Source organism: Oncorhynchus tshawytscha, linkage group LG20 (genome assembly GCF_018296145.1).
Source record: "Oncorhynchus tshawytscha isolate Ot180627B linkage group LG20, Otsh_v2.0, whole genome shotgun sequence".
Classification (NCBI taxonomy): Eukaryota; Metazoa; Chordata; class Actinopteri; order Salmoniformes; family Salmonidae; genus Oncorhynchus; species Oncorhynchus tshawytscha.
Genome location: NC_056448.1, coordinates 30,403,441 through 30,424,739, shown reverse-complemented (window position 1 = coordinate 30,424,739; position 21,299 = coordinate 30,403,441). Strand labels below are relative to the sequence as shown.

Here is a 21,299-nt window from a genome sequence, read left to right as displayed (position 1 = left end):
CTTGTATCCTTATGGACCTTTTATTTCAGTACTTGCACTGTCTCTATACACACTCACAGGGACCTACTCACTCCATCATTTGCTCACTCACACTTAATATGCACATACATTTATACCGACTCTACACACCTGCATACCCACTCACATGCAAGCTGCTGCTACTCTGACTATCTTACATCCAGTTGCCTAGTTCCCTTACCCCTGCACATATCTACCTCCATCACCCCAGTATCCCTGCACATGTAAATATGGTATTGGAACTGACTTTCTAAATATTTCCTGTATATAGTATGCTTACTTACTTTTACGTATATTTTATATTTATTTCTCATGTGCTTTTTCTAATAATAAAAAGTTATTGATTATTTCATTGTTGGGTTTTGAGTTTGCAAGAAAGGCATTTCATAGTACTTGTGCATGTGACATTAAAACTTGAAACTTGAGCTCTGTGAGACATTCATAGCGATGGGGGCAGATTTTTTTTATCAAGAGAAACCTTTAGAAAATATGCACATTTTCTCTAACATTAAACATACAAATATGTATTTTACAGTTATAAGAAAGGTTAAATCTTACAGTTAGTCGTTTCAAAGTTTGATTATGCTATATTTAGAAAGCAGATAAGTCGTTTCAAACATTCATACAGTTTTGTTGAATAATAAATACATCATATAAAATATTTCATATTTTCATATTTGTACTTTGTTCTTGAGCATGTGTCCTTAAAAGTGACTACAGCTCATCAATTTATAACCATTTTTACTAGAAAGGTGAGACTTTAACCTTTCTTGGAGTATGCAGCATTACTAGTTGTTGTTCATGGCCCTCTCATGATAAATAATTACTTTGGAGGATTAGGTAGATTACTATTTCGATTACATTTAACTGGTTAACAAGTCTACGTCGTGAAAATCCCAAAAGTAAAAAAAAAACATTTAATGACGTCGTTGTGGATGACGTCATTGTCATATTACATTACACTCCCTTCTGATTGGCCAGAAAGCATCCCTATTTCCGGTTTGTGATCCAAACACTTATCCGTTTTGAGCCGAAAGAACTGTAGCCAGACTGATAGATGACAACCATCATAGGAGAAATGGCAGAATTCACGGATAAATTCAGCTCTTTCACCATGACGCAGTTAAACGAGTTACTTGAAGACGATGAAAAGTTAAATTCTATTGTCAAAGAAATGAACGAGGTAAGTTCCCTTTGTGTTTTACTAACGTTGGCTGGCTATCCCTAGTAACGCTAGCTAGCATCAACATATCTAGGTAGCTGTGCACTTATGACTGTTGTCAGGCAGTCCTTCATTCACAACTTCCTTCTAGATGCAAACATGTTTCGCATTGAGCAAGCTCATCAACATCCGCCTCGTTGCCACAGCTGAGAAGCTTGCTCCTTGTACTGTACTCAACATTTGGATGTTTAGTGGATGCTCATGCTGTTTCCATATTTTTATTTTCGAATCCGTTTCGACAATAACCCTGTTTGTGTACATATGCCACAAATGGCAGTGTCATTGTTTGGCATTAGGCCACAAATGCCATCTGATTCCCATTATTGCATAAGTAATGGACACACCCGGGTTTAGGAACAGATTTGTAATGATCTGGTTTGTTTTGTTTCCTGTTCTATGAACAGGATCCGCACAAGACAGCCAGTCATCAGCTATGTGGAAGGTGTTAAAAGTTGGAAGAGGTTTTCCTATTGACTAACCTAGGCGGAGGAGTCCATATTTCAGTGCAGCACACCTCTTTAGTCAACATTCTGATGCATTGAGCACACAGCACCGCACAGATTATAACAAAGGTCATGCTTAACCAAGAAGCAAACCCTCACAAGCGTATTGACATTTGGTTATGTCAGTGTTCTTTCAGACATGTGTACAGCATTCATTCTGACACTGGTATTTTGTGCCTCATCTCTCTCCATCTCTAGCTAGCCTTGTCTAGTTTAGGTATTAGGAAAGCTCAACTTGCTTCTGGCTTCTTCACCTTCTGTATTTGTATATTCATGTATGTGGCTTATACAAGACTCCCCACCATGGCGCTGTGACGTTGGTGGAACTGTTAGTCCTTTTCCCACCAATGTGGAAATAGCTTTACAGGAACAGCCTGTGAGCAGAGATACAAATCTGGTTGCGGCTGGAGAGCTGTCTAGTGCCTGTCTTCCCTGGGCTGGTGCCAGCATGGCAGCATCTCATCCCTCCCGACCATGTTATTTATGATTCATTAAAGCCTAGTTCATTAGTACTGATATCTTGATTGAGTGCTGTGTTTTAGCTAGAACCCAACTTATTTATTGGCTCGCCGACATTGGCCTTTTACCTCTATCAGTATCGGACAATAATTATGTCGATAACCGATATTCAATAGGATGAAAAGGGGGAATCTCATGCTGATCTGAACACTTGCGGACATTTTCATGTCATTATTTGTCACAATGTAAGTCATCAACATTTGAAGCATATTTGTTGGACAATTGCTCTTTTGGATGGTATTTTTGAAGAATTCAGTGTGTAAAAATGTCACTTTCATTTCCGTGCTGTAAAACAGTATATTGGCAGTCGGCAGATATATCGGTAAGTTTTGCTCCCCCAAGATAGGGGTATCGGTCCCAAAAAAACATATTGGTTTCCCTGCCCTTAGAGTGATAAGAGCTCTGCTTTCTGCTGTGGCGTCCTGTAGATATAATAGCCTATGGGGTCCTATTACAGGTATTTCACATCTGTTTGTAGGCTTGGTGAAAGGGATTATAAATGTATGGTGTAATCACTGTCCTCCATAAAAATATACTCATATTTAATCTCCAGAGGTTAGGTTTTGAGCTGGTTTGTCGCTGGCCTATAGGCCTACTCTACACATCTCAGTCTGGGGGTCAGTCAGTCTCTGTTTGCGTGTATTGTCTCAAGTACTAACTCACCTTCCCTCTTCCTGTCTGTGTATGCTGTGTGTTTGTCTCTGTGTTAGATGTGTGAGGTGCAGCAGGTGAAGGAGCTGACCCTGGTCAGTAACATCAGTCTGGCAGAACAGAACCTCCAACTGCAGCCCAGTCTGGACCTTCAGAAGAACCAGCTCACCTCACGCTACCGCCACCTACAGGAGCTCTATGACAACTACCAGCTACGCAAGTCCACACTCTGTAAGACCGCTAACAGGTCCACACTACCAAGTCCACACTCTGTAAGAGTCCAAGCAAGTCCACACTTGATGAGACACCTAGCTAGTCCACACTACTAAGGACAGTGTGCCTGTATACCAGTCTCTTTCTGTCTACATCTCACTCGCATCTGCACTCTGCTATCTGAAAGACCAGTCTTTCTCTCTCTGTGTTGGTAGCTGACTGTTCTCTACATGTCTGTCTGGTCGAGCCAGTTCAGTCACTTGTTGTTCCTAGATACTGCTCCTCTGTCAGTCGGGTTGTTCTAGATACTGCTCCTCTGTCAGTCGGGTTGTTCTAGATACTGCTCCTCTGTCAGTCGGGTTGTTCTAGATACTGCTCCTCTGTCAGTGGGGTTGTTACTGGATACTGGTCCTCTGTCAGTGGGGTTGTTACTGGATACTGGTCCTCTGTCAGTGGGGTTGTTACTGGATACTGGTCCTCTGTCAGTGGGGTTGATACTGGTTCTAAGTCAGTCGGGTTGTTTGAGATACTGGTCCTAAGTCAGTTTAGTTGTTCTAGATACTGCTTCTCTATCAGTCGGAATGTTCCAGATACTGGTCCTTTGTCAGTCGGGTTGTTCTAGATACTGGTCCTCTGTCAGTGGGGTTGTTACTGGATACTGGTCCTCTGTCAGTGGGGTTGTTACTGGATACTGGTCCTCTGTCAGTGGGGTTATTACTGGATACTGGTCCTCTGTCAGTGGGGTTGTTACTGGATACTGGCCCTCTGTCAGTGGGGTTGATACTGGTCCTCTGTCAGTGGGGTTGTTACTGGTTACTGGATACTGGTCCTCTGTCAGTGGGGTTGTTACTGGATACGGGTCCTCTGTCAGTGGGGTTGTTCTAGATACTGGTCCTCTGTCAGTGGGGTTGTTCTAGATACTGGTCCTCTGTCAGTGGGGTTGTTACTGGATACTGGTCCTCTGTCAGTGGGGTTGTTACTGGTTACTGGATACTGGTCCTAAGTCAGTGGGGTTGTTATTGATACTGGTCCTCTGTCAGTGGGGTTGTTACTGGATACTGGTCCTCTGTCAGTGGGGTTGTTACTGGATACTGGTCCTCTGTCAGTGGGGTTGTTACTGGATACTGGTCCTCTGTCAGTGGGGTTATTACTGGATACTGGTCCTCTGTCAGTGGGGTTGTTACTGGATACTGGTCCTCTGTCAGTGGGGTTGTTACTGGATACTGGTCCTAAGTCAGTGGGGTTGTTATTGATACTGGTCCTCTGTCAGTCGGGTTGTTATTGATACTGGTCCTCTGTCAGTGGGGTTGTTCGGGATACTGGTTCTAAGTCAGTGGGGTTGTTCTAGATACTGGTCCTCTGTCAGTGGGGTTGTTACTGGATACTGGTCCTCTGTCAGTGGGGTTGTTACTGGTCCTAAGTCAGTGGGTTTGTTACTGGATACTGGTCCTCTGTCAGTCGGGTTGTTATTGATACTGGTCCTCTGTCAGTCAGGTTGTTTCTGGATACTGGTCCTCTGTCAGTGGGGTTGTTACTGGTTACTGGATACTGGTCCTAAGTCAGTGGGGTTATTATTGATACTGGTCCTCTGTCAGTGGGGTTGTTACTGGATACTGGTCCTCTGTCAGTGGGGTTGTTACTGGATACTGGTCCTCTGTCAGTGGGCTTGTTACTGGATACTGGTCCTCTGTCAGTGGGGTTGTTACTGGATACTGGTCCTCTGTCAGTGGGGTTGATACTGGTTCTAAGTCAGTCGGGTTGTTTGAGATACTGGTCCTAAGTCAGTTTAGTTGTTCTAGATACTGCTTCTCTATCAGTCGGAATGTTCCAGATACTGGTCCTTTGTCAGTGTGATTGATACTGGATACTGGTCCTCTGTAAGTAGGGTTGTTACTGGATACTGGTCCTCTGTCAGTGGGGTTGTTACTGGATACTGGTCCTCTGTCAGTGGGGTTGTTACTGGATACTGGTCCTCTGTCAGTGGGGTTGTTACTGGATACTGGTCCTCTGTCAGTCGGAATGTTCTAGATACTGGTCCACTGTCAGTCGAGTTGTTCCAGATACTGGTCCTCTGTCAGTGGGGTTGTTTCTGGATACTGGTCCTCTGTCAGTGGGGTTGTTACTGGATACTGGTCCTCTGTCAGTGGGGTTGTTTCTGGATACTGGTCCTCTGTCAGTGGGGTTGTTTCTGGATACTGGTCCTCTGTCAGTGGGGTTGTTACTGGATACTGGTCCTCTGTCAGTGGGGTTGTTACTGGATACTGGTCCTCTGTCAGTGGGGTTATTACTGGATACTGGTCCTCTGTCAGTGGGGTTGTTACTGGATACTGGCCCTCTGTCAGTGGGGTTGATACTGGTCCTCTGTCAGTGGGGTTGTTACTGGTTACTGGATACTGGTCCTCTGTCAGTGGGGTTGTTACTGGATACGGGTCCTCTGTCAGTCGGGTTGTTCGGGATACTGGTTCTAAGTCAGTGGGGTTGTTCTAGATACTGGTCCTCTGTCAGTGGGGTTGTTCTAGATACTGGTCCTCTGTCAGTGGGGTTGATACTGGTTCTAAGTCAGTCGGGTTGTTTGAGATACTGGTCCTAAGTCAGTTTAGTTGTTCTAGATACTGCTTCTCTATCAGTCGGAATGTTCCAGATACTGGTCCTTTGTCAGTGTGATTGATACTGGATACTGGTCTTCTGTAAGTAGGGTTGTTACTGGATACTGGTCCTCTGTCAGTGGGGTTGTTACTGGATACTGGTCCTCTGTCAGTGGGGTTGTTACTGGATACTGGTCCTCTGTCAGTGGGGTTGTTACTGGATACTGGTCCTCTGTCAGTCGGAATGTTCTAGATACTGGTCCACTGTCAGTCGAGTTGTTCCAGATACTGGTCCTCTGTCAGTGGGGTTGTTTCTGGATACTGGTCCTCTGTCAGTGGGGTTGTTTCTGGATACTGGTCCTCTGTCAGTGGGGTTGTTTCTGGATACTGGTCCTCTGTCAGTGGGGTTGTTACTGGATACTGGTCCTCTGTCAGTGGGGTTGATACTGGTCCTCTGTCAGTGGGGTTGTTACTGGTTACTGGATACGGGTCCTCTGTCAGTCGGGTTGTTCGGGATACTGGTTCTAAGTCAGTGGGGTTGTTCTAGATACTGGTCCTCTGTCAGTGGGGTTGTTCTAGATACTGGTCCTCTGTCAGTGGGGTTGTTACTGGATACTGGTCCTCTGTCAGTGGGGTTGTTACTGGATACTGGTCCTCTGTCAGTGGGGTTATTACTGGATACTGGTCCTCTGTCAGTGGGGTTGTTACTGGATACTGGTCCTCTGTCAGTGGGGTTGTTACTGGATACTGGTCCTCTGTCAGTGGGGTTGTTACTGGATACTGGTCCTCTGTTAGTGGGGTTGTTACTGGATACTGGTCCTCTGTCAGTGGGGTTATTACTGGATACTGGTCCTCTGTCAGGGGGGTTGTTACTGGATACTGGTCCTCTGTCAGTGGGGTTGATACTGGTTCTAAGTCAGTCAGGTTGTTTGAGATACTGGTCCTAAGTCAGTTTAGTTGTTCTAGATACTGCTTTTCTATCAGTCGGAATGTTCCAGATACTGGTCCTTTGTCAGTGTGATTGATACTGGATACTGGTCCTCTGTCAGTGGGGTTGTTACTGGATACTGGTCCTCTGTCAGTGGGGTTGTTACTGGATACTGGTCCTCTGTCAGTGGGGTTGTTACTGGATACTGGTCCTCTGTCAGTGGGGTTGTTACTGGATACTGGTCCTCTGTCAGTGGGGTTGATACTGGATACTGGTCCTCTGTCAGTCGGAATGTTCTAGATACTGGTCCACTGTCAGTCGAGTTGTTCCAGATACTGGTCCTCTGTCAGTGGGGTTGTTTCTGGATACTGGTCCTCTGTCAGTGGGGTTGTTACTGGATACTGGTCCTCTGTCAGTGGGGTTGTTACTGGTTACTGGATACTGGTCCTAAGTCAGTGGGTTTGTTACTGGATACTGGTCCTCTGTCAGTCGGGTTGTTATTGATACTGGTCCTCTGTCAGTGGGGTTGTTCGGGATACTGGTTCTAAGTCAGTGGGGTTGTTCTAGATACTGGTCCTCTGTCAGTGGGGTTGTTACTGGATACTGGTCCTCTGTCAGTGGGGTTGTTACTGGTCCTAAGTCAGTGGGTTTGTTACTGGATACTGGTCCTCTGTCAGTCGGGTTGTTATTGATACTGGTCCTCTGTCAGTGGGGTTGTTACTGGATACTGGTCCTCTGTCAGTGGGGTTGTTACTGGATACTGGTCCTCTGTCAGTCAGGTTGTTTCTGGATACTGGTCCTCTGTCAGTGGGGTTGTTACTGGTTACTGGATACTGGTCCTAAGTCAGTGGGGTTATTATTGATACTGGTCCTCTGTAAGTGGGGTTGTTACTGGATACGGGTCCTCTGTCAGTCGGATTGTTCGGGATACTGGTTGTAAGTCAGTGGGGTTGTTCTAGATACTGGTCCTCTGTCAGTGGGGTTGTTACTGGTTACTGGATACTGGTCCTAAGTCAGTGGGGTTGTTACTGGATACTGGTCCTCTGTCAGGCGGGTTGTTACTGATACTGGTCCTCTGTCAGTGGGGTTGTTACTGGATACTGGTCCTCTGTCAGTCGGGTTGTTCTAGATACTGCTCCTCTGTCAGTGGGGTTGTTCTAGATACTGCTCCTCTGTCAGTCGGGTTGTTCTAGATACTGCTCCTCTGTCAGTCGGGTTGTTCAAATCAAATCAAATTTATTTATATAGCCCTTCGTACATCAGCTGATATCTCAAAGTGCTGTACAGAAACCCAGCCTAAAACCCCAAACAGCAAGCAATGCAGGTGTAGAAGCACGGTGGCTAGAAAAACTCCCTAGAAAGGCCAAAACCTAGGAAGAAACCTAGAGAGGAACCAGGCTATGTGGGGTGGCCAGTCCTCTTCTGGCTGTGCCGGGTGGAGATTATAACAGAACATGGCCAAGATGTTCAAATGTTCATAAATGACCAGCATGGTCCAATAATAATAATAAGGCAGAACAGTTGAAACTGGAGCAGCAGCACAGTCAGGTGGAAGTTGAAACTGGAGCAGCAGCATGGCCAGGTGGACTGGGGACAGCAAGGAGTCATCATGTCAGGTAGTCCTGGGGCATGGTCCTAGGGCTCAGGTCAGTTGAAACTGGAACAGCAGCATGGCCAGGTGGACTGGGGACAGCAAGGAGTCATCATGTCAGGTAGTCCTGGGGCATGGTCCTAGGGCTCAGGTCCTCTGAGAGAGAGAAAGAAAGAGAGAAGGAGAGAATTAGAGAACGCACACTTAGATTCACACAGGACACCGAATAGGACAGGAGAAGTACTCCAGATATAACAAACTGACCCCAGCCCCCCGACACATAAACTACTGCAGCATAAATACTGGAGGCTGAGACAGGAGGGGTCAGGAGACACTGTGGCCCCATCCGAGGACACCCCCGGACAGGGCCAAACAGGAAGGATATAACCCCACCCACTTTGCCAAAGCACAGCCCCCACACCACTAGAGGGATATCTTCAACCACCAACTTACCATCCTGAGACAAGGCTGAGTATAGCCCACAAAGATCTCCGCCACGGCACAACCCAAGGGGGGGGGGCGCCAACCCAGACAGGATGACCACAACAGTGAATCAACCCACTCAGGTGACGCACCCCCTCCAGGGACGGCATGAGAGAGCCCCAGTAAGCCAGTGACTCAGCCCCTGTAATAGGGTTAGAGGCAGAGAATCCCAGTGGAAAGAGGGGAACCGGCCAGGCAGAGACAGCAAGGGCGGTTCGTTGCTCCAGAGCCTTTCAGTTCACCTTCCCACTCCTGGGCCAGACTACACTCAATCATATGACCCACTGAAGAGATGAGTCTTCAGTAAAGACTTAAAGGTTGAGACCGAGTTTGCGTCTCTGACATGGGTAGGCAGACCGTTCCATAAAAATGGAGCTCTATAGGAGAAAGCCCTGCCTGCAGCTGTTTGCTTAGAAATTCTAGGGACAATTAGGAGGCCTGCGTCTTGTGACCGTAGCGTACGTGTAGGTATGTACGGCAGGACCAAATCAGAGAGATAGGTAGGAGCAAGCCCATGTAATGCTTTGTAGGTTAGCAGTAAAACCTTGAAATCAGCCCTTGCTTTGACAGGAAGCCAGTGTAGAGAGGCTAGCACTGGAGTAATATGATCACATTTTTTGGTTCTAGTCAGGATTCTATTCATATCGATGTTGGCATTTTTAGATAATATCGGCCGATTCCGATATGTTCACCAATATATCGTGCATCCCTAGTATAGATACCTTAATAGAAAGTTACTCAAGTGAAAGTCAGCCAGTAAAATACCACTTGAGTAAAATTATTTGGTTTTAAATATACTTAAGTATCAAAAGTAAAAAATAATTTTAAAATCTTTTATTTAAGGAAAGCAGATGGCACCAATTTCCATTTATAAAATGTACGGATAGCCAGGAGATCACTCCAACACTCAGACATTATTTACAAAAGATGCATTTGTGTTTAGTGATTCCGCCAGAGGCAGTGTTCTCTTGATAAGTGTGAATTTGACAATTGTCCTGTCCTGCTAAGCATTCAAAATGTAATGAGTTCTTTGGGTGTCAGGGAAAAGGTATGGAGTAAAAAGTACAATATTTTCTTTAGGAACGTAGTAAAGTAAAAGTTGTCAAAAGTATAAATAGTAAAGTACAGATAATCTAAAAAACGACTTAAGTGGTACTTTAAAGTATTTTTACTTAAGTACATTACACCGTGACAACAATTTTCTGTCCATTCTAGCATGGCCATCTAGTGACTACTCTGCCAGACAGCTGTTACCTGATAGGATTTCCTGTACTCAATGCTGCTTAGTATCCTCTGAATGCCCCAGCTACTGTATTCAGTCCCATTACATTGATGTTCTGCCCCAGGGATCAAGTTACGACTTAGGTTCAGGACAGTCATTCACTGTGATGCTTAGTGTTTTAGTGTATTCTAACCATTTCTCCCTCATCTTTCTATCTCTCAGACCATGGTTCAGGCAACAGCTCTCTGGACATTCTGCTGGCTCTGCTGCAAGCTGAGGGAGCCAAGATAGAAGAGGAGACTGAGGTGACACACACACCAATACGTTCACAACTACACCTATACTAGAATATACTCACATACACAAACCAATACATTTACAACTACACCTACACGCACAAGAATACTCACTCTCTATGATATTTTATGTTGGTGTGTATTATGTTGAGTCTATGCTTGCGTGAATATAACCCTGCTTTGATGTCCCTGTGTAGAACATGGCAGACTCGTTTCTGGATGGAGAGCTGCCTCTGGACTGCTTTATTGATGACTACCAGCGGAGGCGCCATCTTGCTCACGTGCGCCGTGTAAAGATTGACAAACTCCGTGAGCTGGTGCTGAAGGGTCTCACTAGACCCCAGCTGACCCCTACCCAGCCCAGTCGACCCCAGGACTTCCCCTCTACCCCCTACACCAATGGAGCCTTCTCCCCCCAATCTAAGCGAGCTGCCCCTCCTCCCTCCCCTCAGCAGAGCGGCCTGTCATACCAAGTTGCCCCCGATCCCGCCATGCCTTTCCCCAGCCAGGATCCTCCAGGCTACCCCAGCAGCCCCTACATTCCCCAGCCCTACCCTCAAGCCCCCCAGCAACACCCCACCTCCCCATGCCTGCCCCCCCGAACTGGCTTCATCATGCAGTGAGGGGGGGGGGTCTGTCTCCATAGAAACACCATGGATGATGACCTTATCTACCTTTGACCCAACAATGAGTGTTGGTGACTTAACCAATGACAGTCCCTGTCAGTAACACAGGGAAAACTCCTGACTGACAGGCTCCCTCAGAGACTCCGTCCAGTAGCTACAGCCTGGGGGTTGATTCTCTTAGGTTTTTATTCTAAGACTAGCTTTCTGATTAATCTGAAGAAATATGAAAACTTAACTCTCTGACTGGTATTTATATGCTGTGTAGATGAGATGTAGTTTTTGTAAACTGAAGGTGGTGTCTTCCTGTGCACACACTTGAGTATGCGTGAAGTTGTGTGTAACCCCAAAGGTCAGGACAGGTGGTGTGATAGTTGACCCTAAAGTTCCTATTCGTCTAAAGGGAGGAGTCCGGTATTGTCACAACTATAGCTAGTCCATCAACCCTGAACAGAACTACTCAAATTGATTTAAATTCAATATGTATTGTAATCTAGGTGCTTTCCTATTCATTGGTGGAGGTTCTTTCCAGTAGGTCAGGAGGATTCAAGGCTAGGAATATACTATGCTATTTTACAAGGGAACAACCATTTTGGGATGGATTTGAATGACCTGCCAAAGATGTTCTCATCTTACCTACTGACTTGGCACTTTGTTTTAGTGATTGTTTTGTATACCGGTATAAGAGGTTAGAGTTATACCCCACCTAACTGGAAGATGGATATTGAAAATAACCATGCATCCTAAATTAATGTTAAACTGGCTTTCTTGTGAAGCCAGTCAAAGTTGCCATGTGGGGAAAAGAGATCTACAGCTGGCTGTACATCTAGTTTGCTTTCACCATTTGTGCTCACCTCAAGGAAAACACATGGGGGTTCAAAAATGAGATGGTGCAGGAAACATTTAAAATATGAACCATAGAAGTCCCTGGTACTGTACATCTGATCTACACTCCCTAGGAACAAACATTCATGTTGTAATGCTAGACTGACAGGTTGACTTTCATCCAAATCAATAAATGTTTTATAACCAATACTAAGGTGTTCTATGCCTGATGTGGCAGTTGTCTGTGTTTGTTGCTATCAACTGGACACACTGGGTAATTTTTTATTTATTTATTTAACCTTTATTTAACCAGGTAGGCAAGTTGAGAACAAGTTCTCATTTACAATTGCGACCTGGCCAAGATAAAGCAAAGCAGTTCGACAGATACAACGACACAGAGTTACACATGGAGTAAAACAAACATACTGTCAATAATACAGTATAAACAAGTCTATATACAATGTGAGCAAATGAGGTGAGAAGGGAGGTAAAGGCAAAAAAGGCCATGGTGGCAAAGTAAATACAATATAGCAAGTAAAACACTGGAATGGTAGTTTTGCAATGGAAGAATGTGCAAAGTAGAAATAAAAATAATGGGGTGCAAAGGAGCAAAATAAATTAATTAATTAAAATTAAATACAGTTGGGAAAGAGGTAGTTGTTTGGGCTAAATTATAGGTGGGTTATGTACAGGTGCAGTAATCTGTGAGCTGCTCTGACAGTTGGTGCTTAAAGCTAGTGAGGGAGATGTGTTTCCAGTTTCAGAGATTTTTGTAGTTTGTTCCAGTCATTGGCAGCAGAGAACTGGAAGGAGAGGCGGCCAAAGAAAGAATTGGTTTTGGGGGTGACTAGAGAGATATACCTGCTGGAGCGTCTGCTACAGGTGGGAGATGCTATGGTGACCAGCGAGCTGAGATAAGGGGGGACTTTACCTAGCAGGGTCTTGTAGATGACATGGAGCCAGTGGGTTTGGCGATGAGTATGAAGCGAGGGCCAGCCAACGAGAGCGTACAGGTCGCAATGGTGGGTAGTATATGGGGCTTTGGTGACAAAACGGATTGCACTGTGATAGACTGCATCCAATTTGTTGAGTAGGGTATTGGAGGCTATTTTGTAAATGACATCGCCAAAGTCGAGGATTGGTAGGATGGTCAGTTTTACAAGGGTATGTTTGGCAGCATGAGTGAAGGATGCTTTGTTGCGAAATAGGAAGCCAATTCTAGATTTAACTTTGGATTGGAGATGTTTGATATGGGTCTGGAAGGAGAGTTTACAGTCTAACCAGACACCTAAGTATTTGTAGTTGTCCACGTATTCTAAGTCAGAGCCGTCCCGAGTAGTGATGTTGGACAGGCGGGTAGGTGCAGGTAGCGATCGGTTGAAGAGCATGCATTTAGTTTCACTTGTATTTAAGAGCAATTGGAGGCCACGGAAGGAGAGTTGTATGGCATTGAAGCTTGCCTGGAGGGTTGTTAACACAGTGTCCAAAGAAGGGCCGGAAGTATACAGAATGGTGTCGTCTGCGTAGAGGTGGATCAGAGACTCACCAGCAGCAAGAGCGACCTCATTGATGTATACAGAGAAGAGAGTCGGTCCAAGAATTGAACCCCGTGGCACCCCATAGAGACTGCCAGAGGTCCGGACAGCAGACCCTCCGATTTGACACACTGAACTCTATCAGAGAAGTAGTTGGTGAACCAGGCGAGGCAATCATTTGAGAAACCAAGGCTGTCGAGTCTGCCGATGAGGATGTGGTGATTGACAGAGTCGAAAGCCTTGGCCAGGTCAATGAATACGGCTGCACAGTAATGTTCTTATTGATGGCGGTTAAGATATCGTTTAGGACCTTGAGCGTGGCTGAGGTGCACCCATGACCAGCTCTGAAACCAGATTGCATAGCAGAGAAGGTATGGTGAGATTCGAAATGGTCGGTAATCTGTTTGTTGACTTGGCTTCGAAGACCTTAGAAAGGCACGGTAGGATAGATATAGGTCTGTAGCAGTTTGGGTCAAGAGTGTCTCCCCCCTTTGAAGAGGGGGATGACCGCAGCTGCTTTCCAATCTTTGGGAATCTCAGACGACACGAAAGAGAGGTTGAACAGGCTAGTATAGGGGTGGCAACAATTGAACAATTGTGCTGATGTAGTTAACTTTGCCCAAAAAATATATACTTTCCTGCTTGATTTTTTTTTTTTAAACATCACATGCTGGTAAAAATCCCCAGGAGAATGGAACAAAACACACAACTTTTATTGAAATGGTCAATGAACTAAAACATGTTAGTGTTCAGTACTCTTCTCCTTCCTCAGCCTCCCCTTCCACCGAATCTACTCCCACCTCTTCATAGTCCTTCTCCAGGGCAGCCAGATCCTCTCTGGCCTCAGAGAACTCCCCCTCCATACCCTCTCCCACATACCAGCGCACAAAGGCACGCTTGGCGTACATCAGGTCGAACTTGTGGTCGAGCCGAGCCCAGGCCTCAGCAATGGCCGTGGTGTTGCTCAACATGCACACAGCTCTCTGGACCTTGGCTAGATCTCCACTTGGCACCACCATAGGTGGCTGGTAGTTGATGCCAACCTGCAGGGCACAAACAAAAAAACGGTCAAAACCTGACTAACCAATAATTAACATGCCAAGTGCCTTAAATGTTTAGAAGGATAGATCAGTGTGAATTAATGAATCCATTGCTTATTTACCTTGAAGCCGGTGGGGCACCAGTCGGCAAACTGGATGGTACGTTTTGATCTTGATGGCGATGGCAGCATTAACGTCCTTGGGCACCACATCCCCAAAGTACAGCAGGCCAGGTACTTCCTGTGACGAGGGTCACACTTCACCATCTGGTTGGCGGGCTCGAAGCAGGCGTTGATGATCTCTGCCACAGACAGCATCTTGTGGCAGAGATGACAGGTGCGTAGGTGATCAGGGGGAAGTGGATACGGTGGTAGGGAACCAGGTTGGTCTGGAACTCTGGCAGGTCCACGTTTAGGGCTCCATCGAAACGCAACGAGGCGGTGATGGAGGAGACAATCTGGCCAATGAGCCTGTTGAGGTTGGTGTAGGTGGGACGCTCAATGTCCAGGTTACGACGGCAGATGTTGTAGATGGCCTCGTTGTCAACCAGTCTGAGTGTTCCAGGGTGGTGTGGGTGGTCAGGATAGAGTTGTAGGGCTCCACCACTGCTGTGGACACCTGAACACATACACAAGAGGTAGAACTGTCATCATTAGGTGTTACATAATGAAAATGTACATATCAAACAAGTATTGAGTACAGTAAAAGTTTTGCTGATTTGGAAATCTACCAAATAATCATGTGAACAACTAAACATTAGCAATATCTGAGGGGCAGGGTAAATGGCAAACTCCAGTTTGGACTTTTTTCTGTAGTCCACAGACAGTCTCTCCATGAGCAGTGAAGCAAAACCTGAGCCAGTTCCACCACCAAAACTGTGGAAGATCAGGAAGCCCTGAAGGCCAGTGCACTGGTCTGACTGGGGTGAGAAAGAACAGGTTATGGACAAGTGACGGGAAGTTCGTCTCTTTTTACTTACTGATCTCTTAAGACTCAAAATAACAAATCTTTAACTAATGTATTATTTGTGTTTATTGATTGTGATTCAGCTCAAAGAAAAAAAGGTCAATCTTATTTTTAACAAAAACTCACTCGTAAACTTGTACTGGCCAAGAACTGGTAGCCTACTGTTCAAATCAAGCAATTATTTTAGTCCTGCAGCATTCTTTATTTTCTATCTAGCCCAAAGTAATCTGTCCCAAAGTAATCTGTTTCTCAAACTAGACACTCTAATGTACTTGTCCTCTTGCTCAGTTGTGCACCAGGGTCCCGCACTCCTCTTTCTATTCTGGTTAGAGCCAGTTTGCGCTGTTCTGTGAAGGGAGTAGTACACAGCGTTGTACGAGATCTTCAGTTTCTTGGTAATTTTTCACATGAAATAGCCTTCATTTCTCAGAACAAGAATAGACTGACGAGTTTCGAAAGGTCTTCGTTTCTGGCCATTTTGAGCCTGTAAATTAACCCACAAATGCTGACGGTCCAGATACTCAACTAGTCTAAAGAAGGACAGTTTTATTTCTTCTTTAATCAGGACAACAGTTTTCAGCTGTGCTAATATAAATGCAAAAGGGTTTTATAATGATCAATTAGCCTTTTAAAATGATCAACTTGGATTAGCTAACACACTGTCCCATTGGAACACAGGAGTGTTGGTTGCTGATAATGGGCCTCTATATGCCTATGTAGATATTCCATTACAAATCTGACTTTTGAACGGTAGTGTATATTCAATTCTCATGCATTTAGTTCAATAAGTAGCGTATAAAGAATGCGACTGAGCCTCATGCCGTACTTTACTAGACTACATTTCTGAACCGTGTCATTTCAGAATAAGGGGTGCTGTTGTCCTGGGGGGTTCCGTGTTGCTGTTTTGTCTGTCTGGGCCTGGGGACATGGGCTCAGGGAGAGAGGGGTGGGGTCAGAGAGAATGACAAGAATGAGGGAGAGAGTAGGGTTAGAGACAGCTGAAGGACTGATGCTGCAGAGAGGATCCAGAAAGAGATTAATCGCCAGACCACCACCAACACCCCTGACGTCTTGGCTGAGCTGAGAGTGCTGACAGACATTGTGGTGGAGCTGAGGAAGATGGAGGCCAGACTGGGGGTGGAATAGCAGAAAAAGACAAGGTGATTGTACTAACAATGCATCAGGGTATCACCAAGAATTAACTGCATTTCCTAAAAGACAAAGTTAGAAAGCTGGAAATAGGAAATGAAGGTAATGACAAGAGAGCAAATACAGTACCTTCAGAAAGTATTCACACCCTTGACTTTTTCCACATTTTGTTGTGTTACAGCCTGATTTTTAAATGGAGATGAACAGACAACGTTTTTCACATTTCTTTTACAAATTAATAAAAAATGAAAATATGAAATGTCAATAACTATTCAACACATTTGTTATGGCAAGCCTAAATACATTTAGGTGTAAAAATGTGCTTAACAAGTCACATAATAAGTTGCATGGACTTACTGTGTGAAATAATAGTGTTTAACATGGTTATTGAGTGACTACCTCATCTCTTCACCCCGCACATACAATTATCTGTAAGGTACCTCAGTCGAGCAGTGAATTTGAAACACAGATTCAACCACAAAGACCAGGGAGGTTTTCTAATGCCTCACAAAGAAGGGCACGTATTGGTAGATGGGTAAAAAAAGAAGCTCACTTTGAATATCCCTTTGAGCATGGTGAGGTTATTAATTATACTTTGGATTGTGTATCTATACACCGAGTCACTACAAGATACAGGCGTCCTTCCTAACTCAGTTGCAGAAGAGGAAGGAAACCTTCCAGGGATTTCACCATGGGGCCAATTGTGACTTTAAAACAGCTACAGAGTTTAATGGCTGTGATAGTGGACAACTGAGGATGGATCAATAACATTATAGTTACTCAACAATACTAACCTCATTGACAGAATGAAAAGAAGGAAGCCAAACCAGAATAATATTTGCAACAAGGCACTAAGGTAATACTGCAACAAATGTGGCAAAGCAATTCACCTTTTCTGAATTCAAAGTGTTATCCTTTGGGCAAATCCAATACAACACATTACTGTTATGGGTATGCTTGGGAGAATTTCAGGATAAAAAGAAACAGAATGGAGAAACCACAGGAAAAATCCTAGAGGAAAACCTGGTTCAGTCTGCTTTCCACCAGACACTGGGAGATTAATTCACCTTTCAGCAGGACAATAACCTCAGACACAAGGCCAATTATACACTGGAGTTGCTTACCAAGAAGACAGTGAATATTCCTCAGTGGCCAAGTTAGTTTTGACTTAAATCTATTTGAAAATCTATGGCAAGACCTGAAAATGGTTGTCTAGCAATGATCAACAACCAATTTGATAGAGCTTGAAGATTTTTTAAAAGAATAATGGGCAAATGTTTCACAATTCAGCACTGGAAGCTTTTAGAGACTTACCCAGAAAGATTCTGTCTGTAATCCATGCCAAAAGTGCTTCTACAAACATTGACTCAGAGGTGTGAATACTTATGTAAATTAGATATGTCTGTATTTCCTGTTCAATACATTTGCAAAAACATGTTTTCACTGTCATTATGATGTATTATGTGTAGATGGATAAAATATATATATATATATTTAACCCATTTTAAATTCAGGCTGTAACACAACAAAATGTGGATTAAGTCAACGGGTATGAATATTTTCTCAAGGCATTGTATATATTTATTTTATTGAATTTTTATTTAACTATATTTAAGTAAAATTATGTTTGAGACAAATAATTATCTTCTCTGTTTACATCAATGATGTCGCTCTTGCTGCTGGTGATTCTCTGATCCAGCTCTACGCAGACGACACCATTCTGTATACTTCGGGTCCTTCTTTGGACACTGTGTTAACTAACTTCCAGACGAGCTTCAATGCCATACAACTCTCCTTCCGTCGCCTCCAACTGCTCTTAAATGCAAGTAAAACTAAATGCATGCTCTTCAACCGATCACTGCCCGCACCTGCCAGCCCATCCAGCATCACTACTCTGGACGGCTCTGACTAAGAATATATGGACAACTACAAATAACTATGTGTCTGGTTAGACTGTAAACTCTCATTCTAGACTCACATTAATAAGCATCTCCAATCCAAAATTAAAACTAGAATCGGCTTCCTATTTCGCAAAAAGCATCCTTCACTCATGCTGACCATCATACCGATCCTCGACTTCGGTGATGTCATTTACAAAATAGCCTCCAACACTCTACTCAACAAATTGGATGCAGTCTATCACAGTGCCATCCATTTTGTCACCAAAGCCCCATACACTACCCACCATTACGACCTGTACGCTTTCGTTGGCTGGCCCTCGCTTCATACTCGTCGCCAAACCCACTGGCTCCAGGTCATCTACAAGTCTCTGCTAGCTAAAGCCCCGCCTTATCTCAGCTCACTAGTCACCATAGCAGCACCCACCCGTAGCATACGCTCCAGCAACTAGTATATCTCACTAGTCACCCCCAAAGTCAATTCCCCCTTTGGCCACCTTTCCTTCCAGTTCTCTGCTGCCAATGATGGGAACGAACTGCAAAAATGACTGGAAGCTGGAGACTCATATCTCCCTCAATAGCTTTAAGCACCAGCTGTCAGAGCAGCTCACAGATGTCATGTCAGTCAGTCACAGAGTTTCTTAACCATACTGTACTGTCTTTGAGTCAGTCATGTGCGTGGTCTAAATAACTCAACTGGCTAGTTTGCCTATCAGTAAGTAGAGGGGTGGCCTGTACCATTAATCCTGCTGCTCGGATAGAGCGATCATCCAATTATCAACTGTAAATTTACAGATATGATTATGCATGTCAGCACACCCCTAGAAATGAGTGTATGAGAAAGGCAATCAGCTGTAAGAGCTTTCACTTGGTCTATGGGGACATCTTGTGGTTAAGTATGAATGACATCCTTTTGCTGTAGGGAGGTACAGCATACCTATTAGCTATAATAATGAAAATGCGTCCTTCCTGGTTTAAGGTAAATCATAATCTAACAGTTGGATAAAAGCAAATAATGCCATAGTGACTACTCAAAGGAAGGATGCATTTCAGGCATACTAACAAGTCCCTCTTCCAACAGTTCCAGTGCTGGTACCCACCAAAATACCTACTGGGAACTGTAGCACTCCTTGCAAGAATCATACAGTAAATTTACCATGCCTCTCCATAATTCAACAGATTGTGCAAATTATAGTTCTTTAATGTGGCTTTACTATAATATAAAAGAGAGGGCGATACTTAATTACCTCACTACCTAATCGTTTCACCAGATAAAGAAATATTACTATATTGCAATGATCATCCATTGAGAGCATCGTGACTGGCTGCATCATCACTTACGGCAGCTGCTTGGTGATATGACCATCCCATCAATTCCAATGTATTACTTTTAATACCTGCAAATAAACCACTTAAACATGACTAAGTACACTAACTGACCAAAAGTATGTGGACACCTGCTTGTCAAACATCCTATTCCAAAGTCATGGGCATTAATATGGAGTTGGTCCCCCCCTTTGCTATAACAGCATCCATTCTTCTGGGAAGGCTTTTCACTTGAAGTTAGAACATTGCTGCAGGGACTTGGTTGCATTCAGCAACAGGAGCATTATTGAGGTCAGACGTTCCAATTCATCTTAAAGGTGTTCGATGGAGTTAAGGTAAGTGCTTTGTGGATGTCAGTCAAGTTCTTCCACACCGATTGACAAACCATTTCTGTATGGACCTCACTTTGTGCACGGGGGCACTGTCATGCTGAATCCGGAAAGGGCCTTCCCCGAACTGTTGTCAAAGTTGGAAGAACAGAATCATCTAGAATGTCAATGGATATGCTGTAGCGTTGACTGCCCTTCACTGGAAATAAGGGGCTTAGCCCAAAACATGAAAAACAGCCCCAGACCATTATTCATCTTCCAAACTTTAGTTGGCATTCTGTGTTGGGGCAGGTAGCAATCGCCTGGAAATCAGCCAAATCCTGACTCAGTAAAACCAAAATGTTTGCATTTTGTTCAGTATACCTGCTCTCAACCTCTGATTGCTCAGCCATGAAAAGCTGACATTTATCTGCATTGCTTGCCGTTAGGGGTTTAGGGCTGGGTTTCTGTATAACCACTGATATCGGCCATTGTAAAAAAGGGCTTTATAGTGATTGGATATACAGTTGAAGTCGGTAGTTTACATACACCTTAGCCAAATACATTTAAACTCAGCTTTTCACAATTCCTGATACTTAATCCTAGTAAAAATCCATGTCTTAGGTCAGATAGGATCACCACTTTATTTTAAGAATGTGAAATGTCCAAATGATACCGAGATAATTATTTCTTTCAGCTTTTATTTCTTTCATCACACTCCCAGTGGGTCAGAAGTTAACATGCACTCAATTTGTATTTGGTAGCATTGCCTTTAAATTGTTTAACTTGGGGCAAACGTAAGTGGTGTATTTTAGCCCATTCCTCCTGACAGAGCTGGTGTAACTGAGTCAGGTTTGTAGGCCTCCTTGCTCACACTTCAGTTCTGCCCACAAATATTCTATAGGATTGAGGTCAGGGCTTCGTGATGGCCACTCTTTTCCCTCATGACATCCATTGTGAAGTGCACCAGTCCCTCCTACAGCAAAGCACCCCCACAACATGCTGCCACCCCGTGCTTCACGGTTGGGATGGTGTCCATCAGCTTGCAAATATAACAGTCATCATGGCCAAACAGTTCCATCAGACCAGAGAACAATTTCTCCAAAAGTACCATCTTTGTCCCCATGTGCAATTGCAAACCGTAGTCTGGCTTTTTATGGCTGTTGCGGAGCAGTGGCCTTTGCCGTTCTGGGATTGATTAGCACTTTTCACACCAAAGTACGTTCACGTCTCCTTCCTGAGTTGTATGACGGCTGCGTGGTCCCATGATGTTCATACTTTTAACTCAGATGTTTAAAGCAATGACAATTCTGGAATTTTCCAAGTTGTTTAAAGGCACAGTCAACTCAGTGTATGTACACCTCTTACCCACTGGAATTGATAGTGAATTATAAGTGA

At 44.3% G+C, this 21,299-nt stretch overlaps 2 protein-coding genes across 2 annotated transcripts; one reads left to right on the top strand and one right to left on the bottom strand.

Annotated features, from left to right (window-relative positions):
- Positions 1-1,012: 1,012 nt before the first annotated feature.
- On the top strand, positions 1,013-11,889 carry LOC112220226 (vacuolar protein sorting-associated protein 37B). The gene is made up of 4 exons (XM_024381959.2): positions 1,013-1,201; positions 2,973-3,144; positions 10,158-10,240; positions 10,429-11,889. The coding sequence occupies exons 1-4, from the start codon at positions 1,076-1,078 to the stop codon at positions 10,852-10,854; spliced, it is 807 nt and encodes a 268-aa protein (XP_024237727.1). The 5' UTR covers positions 1,013-1,075; the 3' UTR covers positions 10,855-11,889.
- Positions 11,890-13,729: 1,840 nt separating this feature from the next.
- LOC112219924 (tubulin alpha chain-like) lies at positions 13,730-15,533 on the bottom strand. Its single transcript, XM_042302027.1, has 2 exons — positions 14,377-15,533; positions 13,730-14,257 (listed from the first exon to the last, which is right to left on the bottom strand). Exons 1-2 carry the CDS (start codon positions 14,569-14,571, stop codon positions 13,964-13,966), a joined length of 489 nt encoding a protein of 162 aa, XP_042157961.1. The 5' UTR covers positions 14,572-15,533; the 3' UTR covers positions 13,730-13,963.
- Positions 15,534-21,299: the final 5,766 nt, after the last annotated feature.